The sequence below is a fragment of the Podarcis melisellensis genome (genome assembly GCF_964234715.1).
Source record: "Podarcis melisellensis genome assembly, chromosome: 12".
In the NCBI taxonomy this organism is placed as follows: Eukaryota; Metazoa; Chordata; class Lepidosauria; order Squamata; family Lacertidae; genus Podarcis; species Podarcis melisellensis.
The window spans coordinates 17369086-17381755 of record NC_138544.1 but is presented as its reverse complement, the minus strand read 5'-3'; the positions used below and the strand labels follow the sequence as shown (position 1 = coordinate 17381755).

General features: G+C 44.6%; 1 protein-coding gene across 3 annotated transcripts in view; it reads right to left on the bottom strand.

The window, feature by feature from the left end:
- Positions 1–12670, bottom strand: part of GADL1 (glutamate decarboxylase like 1) — a 95675-nt gene that overhangs the window by 32455 nt on the left and 50550 nt on the right. For all 3 annotated transcript variants that reach the window (XM_081883295.1, XM_081883294.1, XM_081883296.1), the window contains exons 12-14: positions 9070–9269; positions 2749–2800; positions 1223–1312 (exon numbers count right to left, since the gene is read on the bottom strand). In XM_081883295.1, the coding sequence (XP_081739421.1) occupies positions 1223–1312; positions 2749–2800; positions 9070–9269 (342 nt within the window). The remainder of the gene's footprint in view (positions 1–1222; positions 1313–2748; positions 2801–9069; positions 9270–12670) is intronic.

Below are 12670 nucleotides of genomic sequence, written 5' to 3'. Positions count from 1 at the left end.
AAGGCAGTACAAACTATTCCGTATCCTGCTTATTGCAGATGTTTTTCTTCAATTAACTTGACGTTCAACACCTTTTATAAAAAAAAAACCAGTTATTAAATGTCCCCTCCCCTTTTCCCTCAAGCTCAGGCATTTTCCATCATTTATAAAGGTTACCCAAAAAACCCCTTTGCTATGAATTCTACCCCGTTCTGATTTCTAATTCCATTTACAGGCTGTACCACTTAACCATGCTTACTAATAAGTCCTATTGGCGCTTACTCACAGGTAAGTGGGGTTGGGATTTCAGACTTAAGATTCCCCCGCCACTCCCTCATATTATCGTATTGATAATGCAGAGCAAGTTCCAAGGACAATGTTAAATGTCTAAAACAGGTAATGAATGCTCTTGTCTAGACAATGGATGCAGGCACAGTTGTTCATCTTCGCTCAGGTCTGCCATCTGTTAGCAGCTTTGATAGCAAGCGGAAGGCTTGTATAATGTCTGCATCTATTATATTAAGGGGGAAACTTAATTAGCCTTGTCTAAACTGAGATCGCGGCAAACTTTAGAATCCTGCAGATACCTATCTAGGTTCAAAATAACGCTCTGAAGGTGAACCAGGCTTGTGAGCACGTGGCAAAAGCAGGTTTCACTTTTATTCCAATGTGTATCAGGAGCAACCAGTGTACAGAACTGTGATTGCCAACCTCTTCCCTCCTGATAGGGCTCCTATGCCTTTAAGAGCTAGAGGACAAGCAGAAATCCAACAGATAAAGTTATTATCCACACACCGCATACTGGGAAAAGCACCACCTGCTGAGTGGTTAAGAGCGAGAGACTCGTAATCTGGTGAACCGGGTTCGCTTCCCCGCTCCTCCACATCACATGCAGCTGCTGGGTGACCTTGGGCCAGTCACACTTCTCTGAAGTCTCTCAGCCCCACTCACCTCACAGAGTGTTTGTTGTGGGGGAGGAAGGGAAAGGAGAATGTTAGCCGCTTTGAGACTCCTTGGGGTAGTGATAAAGCAGGATATCAAATCCAAACTCTTCTTTCAGCTGGAACTCGCCGGAATTCAGTTCCGGCACCTCTCAGGTGGGCGCCATTGCCATTATAAGAGAATAAGGGAGGTGTTCATGGAGAGTTCCAGTATCTCTTTCTCTAGAAAACTAGTGCTGCACGCAACTGTTTAAAGCACAATATTCAAGTCAGAAATCCCATGAACAAAATACGGTACTCACGTGATTGAGCTTCTCCCAGAACTCCTGCCCCCTTTCCATGTTTCTCAGACTAGGTGGAATATACCAGAAGCAAATATTTGCATACTCCGGCTAAAGGAGAGAAACAGTTTAAAGTTTTCAAGTTGCATACGAAGAAAGTTGGCAAATCCACTCATTTTGTACATATAGGAGAGTCAATATAGGAAGAGGGCAAATTCCACCTCACTCATGATCTTAATAATCAGCCTGGCCTGCCAATCTCATTAAATGTCATTAATTGCCAACCTCATTTAATATTTCTTTATAGCAACACAAAGGTTGACCTTTTACTTATTCCAGGTCTTTCATTCACCTGTAATTGCAGCGTGGGATTCCATTCTTTCAAGTAATGTGTGTGTATACGTCCATGTACTAAAAAACCCCAAACCCACCCACCCACACAAGAATTAAAGAATGAAATTCCCCTCTCTGGCTGGATCTAGACACATCAAAGAAGCGTTTCAGTTTAAAGCGTTGTAAATTTAAACGGGGAAAACAAGTAGAGAAAAACGGGACTTTGCATCGCCACCTGCTGGCACAACGTTATATCGCACACACAATGCATATAAACAGCTTTTTCTTCACCAGTCTAGCTGAGTCCTCTATCAACATTTTGGCTGGAAATATTTTGTAAAGGAACAATGGCAGCTGCAGCACATTTCCTCCCACACATAGTCAGTTCTTTCTGAACACTTCCGATTAATAAAAGTTGGCGGGGGCGGGGAGGGGGAGAGAGACCATAATGGGCGAGGGAGGGCAGTATCTACAGCGCATTGTCATTTCCCCCCAGTGTGAACACTACCTCAATTACAGTTCTAATCTTCCTCCCAAGTGGGTAGAAACTACCAGCTGTGCTAAATTCTTTCATGAAAGGGCACTGGTTCTTTTCATAATATCATTTTCTGCCTTCCTTCAAAGAATGTATTAAATACGGTTTAATCATCAAGGAGAATACAGTTGTCAGCAGGAAGAGATCAGCAAGCTTGCCACCTGCTGCTATGAAATGAGATGAAGTTAAGCTTTTCCTCTAGCACGAACTGGGCCCAGGTATGCTATGCATAGACTTGCGCTTGCTGAATACTGAATTTAGTTTTCAGGGAGAAGAAGGGAGAGCCCTATCGCCTGACTATTTTGCTAGCCACAGATAAGCCACTGGGTCATTTAGACTCAGACTTCCCGCCATACTAAGTAAAGCTTGTTCCTTATGGAACAAGAAACCTGGGCCTATTCATTCAAGAAGAATTCACACTGTCAGTTTATGCTGTTAAAGTTTTATTTATTTTTTTTAGTTCTCGGGCAGCAGCTCAGTTAGCTGTATAATTTACATTCTAAAGGTCTGCTCTCTTGGAAGCAATCAGGATGATGATATGAAATATGAATTCAATAAATAACAAAAACAACAACAATAATAATAATAATAATAAATACTGCCTGCATCAACTACCTTTGCACCACCAGTTTCAAAATGATTGGACATACACAATATTTGTATAGCACTTGGCACAAACCTCCAACAGCAGCTGGAATCCTTCTCTCTTCTTGATTTCATCCACTAGGTATCTGCAATTAAACATAAAGATATACATGAATACACTAACTTTTGAGTTTTAAGATCCTGTCAACTGCCTACATTTCTGAATATGAGATGCATTGTTAAACACGTGGTTGGCATAAATTACTAAGCCTGATCCTTAGCTACAAAATTTACCATGCCTTGCTCAATGTATACACTCATATCTAAAGAATATACACTTGCTTTGGACTGAAAGACACGGAACTAATTCTCCAATTCTACTCACCATACCAACACAAAACTGGTCCAAGATGTAGAGAGAATTTATTTGCCTAAAATGACTACTGTATGCTTGGTGGGGTTTGCAAATGGAATATCGGTGGGCCCTTCTTATTGATCCTTCGCGATGGAACTCAAAATGATGCAATGGTGACTGAACCTTTCTGCAGAATAACTTAATATTAATTCCCAAGGTACCCAAAATCTACAGTCATGAGAAGGTGTATTTTATTTAAGGAGAAAGAAGAGAAAGGGTGCAGGGAGTATTCTATCATATTCTTCTGGCATTCAGTGTTGCAACAATTGACTGCAAAGGCGCTCCAGTGATGAGCAAGCACCTGGAGATTTCCCTTTTAGTATTAACAAGATGTTTATTGGGTTAACATGTAATAAATGAAAACAATCAATTTATTCACAAGACCTATATTTCATTTTCTGCTGCTTTGTGTCTCACCCCACCCCAAAATTGCTCATCCCAAACTGCTAACTTTTACCTGCACATACCCCAACTGATCTCAACCTGGGGAGAAGAGCTAAAAGAATATATATGTGTGTGAGTGTGTTTTATAATTATTTTATCATAATTTATTGTTTTGGGTAACCCAAGAAGCAAAGTATGTTAAAAATGGACGGCCCCGTTATGTGGTCTGTTCTTCACATCATGGCAGAAACTGTATTTTTTGTTTTAAATCAAAATACAGCCCCACATTAGCCAAAGAACAAGAGTCACAAAGCAAAAACTGAAATTCCTATGATGGCTACATTCAGAGCATTTCCAGGGAGATGCATTTCCACCAAAGGTGGAGAAAGAACCATCTCTTCTAACAAGAATTAATCGTATCAGCCAACTGTTCCTGAACGGTTGTGTTTGTATTCTAGCTAAGGCTTAATAGCAGGAATATTGCTTGGTAACAAGTCTAACAGAGTAACTCTTAACACCTAAGTAGATTTACTGTCTATAGGACCAAGAATAGCCTGGCTGGGTATTCCATCCCACTCTGACCAGTTCTGTATCTCCCTCCTGCGCTAGGCGATATCGCCTTGATTCCTCTCTCCAAACTTACACTACCCTTCTTTTCACCTTCCCCAATTCCCACACCGCTTAACCACCTTTTGCTGTGCCAGCAGCAACCCACAATGAGGCCTAAGTTTGCCACGGAAAGACGGGTGGCTTACGAAATATAATTTTTAAACAATCATAATTGGCCACGATAAATTTGATGAATAATCGGAGGGGAAGCAAGCAGTGAGGCACAGTCAATATTAAGCCCATGCAAAACTCTATAACCACTGGTATTTTTTTAATAGGGAGAGGACTGGCACCATTTCTGTTCCATTGTACTTTTGCAGTATGATTTTTATATATATATAAAAATTCATTATAGTATTCCTGTTCTCTGACTAGTGTTAAACTAAGATTGTGCAGAAACATAGTATGGAAAAGGAGCCACTGCAGTTTCCCCTGGAGGACTTCTTCCTGCCATCAGAATGAATGGTAGAAATACTTAGCGGTGATTCAGTTGCTGATTCAGTCATTTGTCTTGCCCTTTCCCCATGCTGCAAGCAAGGAGTCTGGTTTGTGTGTGTGTTTTAAACTACTGCATGCACATTATTTGACTAAATGTGCATTTTGAACTACCGTATTTTCTGCTCTATAAGACACACTTCTCCCCTCCTAAAAAATAAGGGGAAATGTGTGTGCGTCTTACGGAGCGAATGCAGGTGGGAGGCTCTGCTCAGCGCTCCCTTTAAAGAGCCGCGTGGAGCGTGTGTGCGGCCCTTGGAGGCTTTTCCCCGAGGAGGGAGAAGGGCTGCCGTTCTCCCACCTCGGGGAAAAGCCCCCAAGAGCCGCACACATGCTCCGCGTGCTCTTTAAAGGGAGCGTGGCTCTTGGGGGAGCCTTCATCCCGCTGCCCTGAAGAGGCTTCGCGCAGCTATCCCAGAAGCCAGAACAGCAAAAGGTTATCCCAGAAGCCAGATCCCGCTTGCTGTTCTGGCTTCTGGGAGTCAGAGTATTTTTTTTCTTGTTTTCCTCCTCCAAAAACTAGGTGCGTCTTATGGCCTGGTGCGTCTTATGGAGCAAAAAATATGGCACTTTCAATTTGTGGAAGGCAGAAGAAATAATCAGTGGAATAATGTACATGTTGTTGCTTTTGTGATGTTCCACAGTGTACAACCCTGTGTGGTACGCATGGAGGTCCTGGGTTGCCCAGTTGACAAGACCCTCCCTCTCAGCCTCGCTGATGTGGTCCAAAGGAAAGCAGAGCAATATGTTTGTATGTGTAGCGCTTCAAATATTTAAAGAAACAAGTAGCCTGCCTTTCCTGCAGGGAGGTGGGTTTATAACATCACACGTCCCAGCCTATCAGCACTGAGCACAGCCGTTTTCCGCAGTAAACATACAGAAACCATTTCCCCCGAGCTTGATCAAAGGCTGCACAGAACCAGGTGAGCCGACTTCCACAATAGCCTTTCCTTTTACTGTCCTTTGGTGGCCTGGCTTTCACAGCAAACCCTCAAGCACAAGGAGCAAAGGATGAGGTCTGAGGCGAATAAGTAAAATGAAATACAACCTAGTTTTAAATGGTTCTGCACTTTCAGAACAATCCATGCATACAGCAGCAAAGAGATTTTTATCAAGACTGCCCAGGGAGTCAATGAAAGGAACACTCTACAGAGTGTTTATGTCGGAGCATGGGGAGTTGACAAGATGTTTATTGTTAACAAGACTTGCGCATGTGACTTCTTTCTCTTCAACGCATATCCATGCAACCAAGATTGCCATGGTGAACTGTTGCCACTAGCACCAACACTGTATAAATGAATGCACTGCAACAAAAACGATAATTTCAACTCACGCTTATCATTTCATTAGTATCATTATAACCTTCAATTGCCTGGAATGTTCTTTTTCATTCCTTCTCAAAACACGCTGCACAGAAGGTTGCTATTATTCACATTGTGTAGACCAAAAAAAGAAGACAACCAAGGAGTGCGCAGCGGCGATGCTGTGCCACAAGCAGCAAGGCAAACATATCTTTGGAACATATTGCTCTGAGCTCAAATTAACAAGAAGGTTTCTGCAGCACTGCTACAAAGCTCACAAAATGTCTCTTTAGGGATCGGCTGAGCCCTCTGTCGCACTTATCTCAAATGCTAAGGTCTTGTAAGGAAAATGGCTCAACACAAGTCTCAGATCTTCTGTCTAATAAGAAGCTATGGAGCCCAATACTGCCCAGAAAGCAGGGGGAAATGTTAATAAAAGGTGAAGGTGCACCAATGGTGCAAGACACAAACCACACTGCAGCACGGGTTTAAAAAAACAACAACAAAAACCTTTCCAGTTCAGTCTGGCAATGGAAAAAATTCTTGACCTCAAAATATAAGGTCAGTAGGCTAGCTCCAGAATGAAGACAAGTCTATATTCAGGGACCTTGAAATATTATCTCTGCAGCATCAGAGTGAAGCTTACTGTAACATATCCGGAAACATGCAGTACAGTTGGTCATGTAGCTAACCAACCTGGCTTATTGCCCAGAGAAACTGATGTTTCAGCTGTAAAGTCTTGGTGCCTAATGCTCCAGAGCTAGCTCCCTTGCTGAATATCACTGCTGGTCATTATCAGATGAAGGCAATTTTCTTCTTTGGAAAACAATGCCACTTTTGCTTAGATACACCACTGGCTAAATGCTAACCATCAAAGGGAAGTATTGATCTCAACAGGATCATTAATCTGTATATTCTTAGCAAAGTGAACTTGGGGAGAGTGACCCTGATGAGCAATTCTTTTGCTGGTAGGGGGAATCAACCAACAGACTCTGAATATACACAGGATAATAGGATGTGCCTCAAATGGTTTGTTCAGCAGGCTTCAAGGACATCTATCCAGCAAAACCACAACGGCTTTGTTTTTCAGAGTATTTGCCTCTACAGAACTTCATTTCTGGCTGAGTTCATGGTAACATTCTATGTAGTGGAGTCATTTCTGCAGCTGTAATCCTAGAGGGGGAAAACCAGGGTATTCCCAGATGAAATCAGAAACCACAGGATTGCTTCTGTAATTCTGTGAATGTTCCGGGGAAATACATTTTGGGGCCTTGAGGCAAACCACAAATTGACACACACACACCCCAGGACCAGTTTAGTGCGATGGAGGGGATAGTACAAATCCGGACTTCTAAACTCAACTCTGATACTCACCACCCTGTAACCCCACACACAGTGAAGCACTAAAAAAAATCTAGGCATAGTGTAATGTTTATAAGGGGTTGCTCGTGCGTAAGTTGCCGCCACTCCTGGCTAGGTTGCCTGATTACACCTTTTCCTGGCTGGACAGTCCTTCACTTCGTGGCTGTTTCAGTCGCTAGCAGAATCCGTCAGTGGGCGTTTCTTGAACTTCTTCCAGCAAAGAAGTTCTTTGACGCCAAGTCTACGCCTGCTTTCCCTGCGCGGAAGTCTTCTGCGCAGGGTGGGTGTGGGTAGCGGAAGACCTGTGCTCTCCCCGCTGGTCTCCGGCGAGGAGTCCTGGAGCCCCCTCGCCGATTCCCCCATCTGCCCCCCTTTATCCCTGGTGTTACGCTGATTTCCTTCCCCAGCCGATGAGCTCCCTCTCTCCCTGCTGGGCCCTTCTCCAGCATCACTTGGGAGCCTTGCCTCCACTTCTGGCTCCGATGTCAGTTCCCTGACAGCAGGCTTGCCATATGTCAAAAAGGAAAACACCAAAATTGTTGACGCCGAAAAATCCACAACTGACCCCTGCAAGAAGGCAGAGGAGGTGAGGCAGCACCCACTGCCCACCCCACCATCACAGTTAACCCTTTCCATGTAATAATGCAGCTGCCGTAACTGGTCCCCTCGTTTCCCCAAAGCCCAATACCTACCCTGGACCCTCTGCCTTCCTGCTTTCCTTGGCAGCCAACTCTGGCCATTGCCGCCCTGCTCTCTCTGCAGCTCCCCTTCAAATACGCTCTCATTTCCCACGATGCCTGCAAGGACCTACCCAGCCTCCTGCAACCATAGAGTTGCCTCAGGCTGAGAGGGGAGGGTGGGGGAGAGCCTATTCCGCTAAGGCTAGAGGCCACCCAACCTCCCTGGATCACAGAGCTGACCAATGCTCTCGCTTCCAGTTTCTGGAATAACACACACACAGACTCACACACACTTGCACACGCTGCCTCCCATTTACCTGCAGGAGACGGTGGGAACTGTCGGGCAGGAGCGCTCGCACCTTGTTGGCTGGGTGGGCAGGCTCAGAGATGTAAACGGTGGGTTCAGGGCCCAGGGAAAGGCCTGCCAGGTGATGGCGCTGTAAGAGGCCTCTGCGCTCAGGACACAGTGCTGCTGCCTCATGCTAAAGTGGTTCCCCGACAGGGCAGCCGTGCACGTCCAAGCGAGGGAGGCAGCAGCCAGCGCCAACAGCAGTGGCGCCATGGGTGGATGGAGCCCTCACAGTGCACTCCATGAAAAGCCCCCGGAAAAATATTCCCCGCGGATGCCATTTTAGGCGTCCAATTTCCATACATGTCCAGAATTTTCCGGCAAGCCTACGTTAGGGCACTTAGTAAAAATACATGTTAAGCTTAATAGATGGATCTTATCGCAACAACTCATCATTCCTTAACATGACATAGTTTTATACAGATGGTGTCAAAACCTTCAGAATTGAAAGGCTAACGCCTGGACGCGGGTGGCGCTGTGGGTTATACCACACAGCCTAGGACTTGCCGGTCAGAAGGTCGGCGGTTTGAATCCCCGCAACGGGTGAGCTCCCGTTGCTCGGTCCCTGCTCCTGCCAACTTAGCAGTTCGAAAGCACACCAGTGCAAGTAGATAAATAGGTGCTGCTCTGGCAGGAAGGTAAACAGCGTTTCTGTGCACTGCTCTGGTTCGCCAGAAGCGGCTTAGTCATGCTGGCCACATGACCTGGAAGCTGTACGCTGACAAACGCTGGCTCCCTCGGCCAATAAAGCGAGATGAGCGCCGCAACCCCAGAGTCGGCCACAAGTGGACCTAATGGTCAGGGGTCCCTTTACCTTTACCTGGCTAATGCAAGAGCTCTGTTTACTCTCTCCTCCAGGCCAGTTGTGCCCAGGGCCTTCCAGGTCATCCAGAACTTGAAGGCATCTGCTCTTCTGCTACACTGGATCGATTTGTCACCTGTGTCGTAGCTGACGTCATAGAACTTGTCTTGCTGGAACAGGTAGGACGCGTTGGCAGAGTAGCATCGCTTAAGCAAGTCCTGTTATAGGAGGCAACATGAGATGAAACAGCATGAGTCTTACCTTTACAGTATTCACGACAGGTAATTAAAAATGCTGGAATGCAATAATGCAGCTGATGCTGCCTTTTTTTGTGTGCAGCACGGACCCTTTAAGTTCTGGCTTTGCTGTGGGAGCTACAGTTTCAAAATAGGAGCAATGTTTACCAAGATACCAGCAAAATGATGAGCTCAGCAATTCCAAACTTCTTTGGAAAAAGGAGGAAGATTGAAGGGGAATGAATTCGGGTAGCTGGTGGCTAACTTATCTCCATCTGTATTAGGAACTGAATTTCATTCCATAAATTAGTAGGGCATTGGTTTTATTCACAAAACAGATTTGCCATAATTTAAATTTAATGCAAGGCGATGGGTGTAATTACTCGGCACATTCAGTCCCTACAAACCTTGTGCTTGAACTGCACTATTCAATTCTGCATCTGTCCTATAGCTGGGAATAACTGCTGTAAACTCTTTCCAGAAACTGACTCAACAATAGCCAAGGAGCTCCAGGAATTTGTATTTAAAACACAGACACACAACATCTCCAAGTTACAGGGAACCAGGCAAAGGGCCTTCTCGGCAGTGGCACCCACCCTGTAGAACGCCCCCCCCCCATCGAATGTCAAAGAGAAAAACAACTACCAGACTTTTAGAAGACATCTGAAGGCAGCCCTGTTTAGGGAAGCTTTTAATGTTTAAATAATAATAATTAATAATAATAATAATAATAATAATAATAATAATAATAATAATACAGTGGTGCATCGCTAGACGAAATTAATTCATTCCGCAAGTCTTTTCGTCTTGCGAGTTTTTCGTCTTGCGAAGCACGGTTTCCCATAGGAATGCATTAAAAATCAATTAATGCGTTCCTATGGAAACCGAACCGCCTTCAGACCAGGTCTGCGGACAGTCTGTCCCCCGACCTCTTTTGAAGGCTGGCGGGGGCGAAAGTCTTTGCTTCCCCCCCCCCGCCTGCCTTCCCGGGACAGCGGAGACTCGGCGCCTCAGTGTCCGGGCAGAACGATGGAGACTACAATAGACTATTGTATTTTAATATTCTGTTGGAAGCCGCCCAGAGTGGCTGGGGAAACCCAGCCAGATGGGCAGGGTATAAATAATAAATTATTATTATTACTTCTACTATCTCTGGCCAGGATCTTTTTATGTTTGTCCCCCCCCCTCCCTCGTAATCCTATCCTCACTTACTTGAGAGCAGGCCCCATTGAACTCAGTAGGCCTTATTTCTGAGTAGACATGTATAGGATTGCACTGTTAGGTAAAACGCTGCTGAATCTTGTTCAAGGCTACATTATGTTTCTTTCACAATCCTCAGTGGTTTATGGGCTTCAGAGACAAATGACAGCCACATGCTCGAAGGTTTTCCACATTAGCACCTGCACCGCTGGGCAGTGAAATGTTTCATTATTACCATGCGCAGCCTCTAAATGTTATCATATAACTCTCTCACTCCGCACCATAAAGATACACTCAAGAAGAGCATCAACTCTGATCTCTCTCTAAAATTCTATAGTGCTTCACATTTAAAACCAGGCAGCAGGGAGACCATTTTATTACATGATGATTCCAGCTTTAAAATGAAATTATTTCACTCAGTGATTCATTGGCTTTTTACTCTCCAAATTAATTCCATAGAAAATGCCATTGCAAAACATCTAGAGCACTGGAATCTTAAACTGCAATGAATGTGCCTTGAAAATGAATTTCAGGAACAACACCTGCAAACAGAATGCAGAAGGAATGGGAAACACAGGACTAAAAGTAAGAAATTGAAATGTAAATGTGAGGTGTCTCAATAAACAGTCAATATAAAGCCTGTGGATAGCAGATACTTGCCATGCAATTTTTATTGGTTTCAGAAGGCCTGTGTGGTGGGGAGGGAAAGGAAAGGTAAGAGGTGGACAAAATATTAAGTATCCTGAGGCACTTTCAGGCGAATAGCGATTCCAGAGACTCGCACACAGGGTTTTGTGGCCTTGTGGTGCACGATATGAACCACTTTTGAGGGGAACCTGGGTCCCTCACTCCAGGTTGTGCAGCTTGGAAAGGCCATGGATGGGGAACATCTGCCTTTAAGGGAAAGAGTCGGGTTTAAGACCAGCTAGACACTATGTGGGGTGGGCTAGCCCATGGCCAGTAGGCTTAGGAGCTTAAGAAGCTTTCGGCATTTTCCTACACATGGTCTACCGTATTTTTCGCTCTGTAAGACGCACTTTTTCCCTCCTAAAAAGGATAAATGTGTGTGCGACTTATGGAGCGAATGCAGGCTGTGCAGCTATCCCAGAAGCCAGAACAGCAAGAGGGATCGCTGCACAGTGAAAGCAGCGATCCCTCTTGCTGTTCTGGCTTCTGGGATTCAGAATATTTTTTTTTCTTGTTTTCTTCCTCCAAAAACTAGGTCGTCTTATGGTCTGGTGCGTCTTATAGAGCGAAAGATACGGTGATTCCCCGGATGCAGTTCAGAAAGTTTAATAAGTTCTTAAGTACTAAAGTTATAAAAGGGCTGTCACATGGAAGATGGAGCAAGCTTGTTTTCTCCTGCTCCAGAGGCTAGGCCCCAAACCAATGGATTCAAGTTACAAGAAAGAAGATTCTGACTAAACATCAGAAAGGACTTTCTGACAGTAAGATCTGTTTGACCAGGCTTCCTCAAACTCGGTCCTCCAGATGTTTTGAGACTACAATTCCCATCATCCCTGACCACTGATCCTGCTAGCTTGGGATCATGGGAGTTGTAGGCCAAAAACATCTGGAGGGCCGAGGTTGAGGAAGCCTGTGTTTGACAGTAGTATGGACTCCCTTGGGAGGTGGTGGACTCTCCTTCCTTGAAGGTTTCTAAGAAGAAGTTGGGATGAGCATCTGTCAGGGATGCTTTAGTTGAGATTCCTGCATCGCCAGGGTCTCTTGCAACTCTACAATTGTGTGAAAGTGGCTCTAGTTTATCCCACAACCTGTGTCTTTGCCTCTTTATTTCTCACCTCCTAACGCAAAACATCTGAGTAGAGATGAGCACTGGAATAGTAAACCACAAGGAATGTGTCTTGAAAATGAATTTCAAGGACAGCAAAATCAACCAATATAGGTATGTAAAGAGCAAGCTGAAGGAATGAGAAACACAGGGCTAAAAATAAGCCGCTCAGATTAAAAGGTGAGATGTCTCAATTGCTATGCAATTTTTATTGGTTTCAGAAGCTTTCTTAGGATTCTGACAGTCTAACCTTTGGTATTTTCTCGCATGGTTGTACAGAAGACTGTTGGAAAAAGAAAAAGAAAGGCCCCCCCCCCCATCCCCAGCCTCAAACTATAACATTTTATTAACCTAGGATTTCTAAGACTACGTCTTGAACTTAACAATTAGG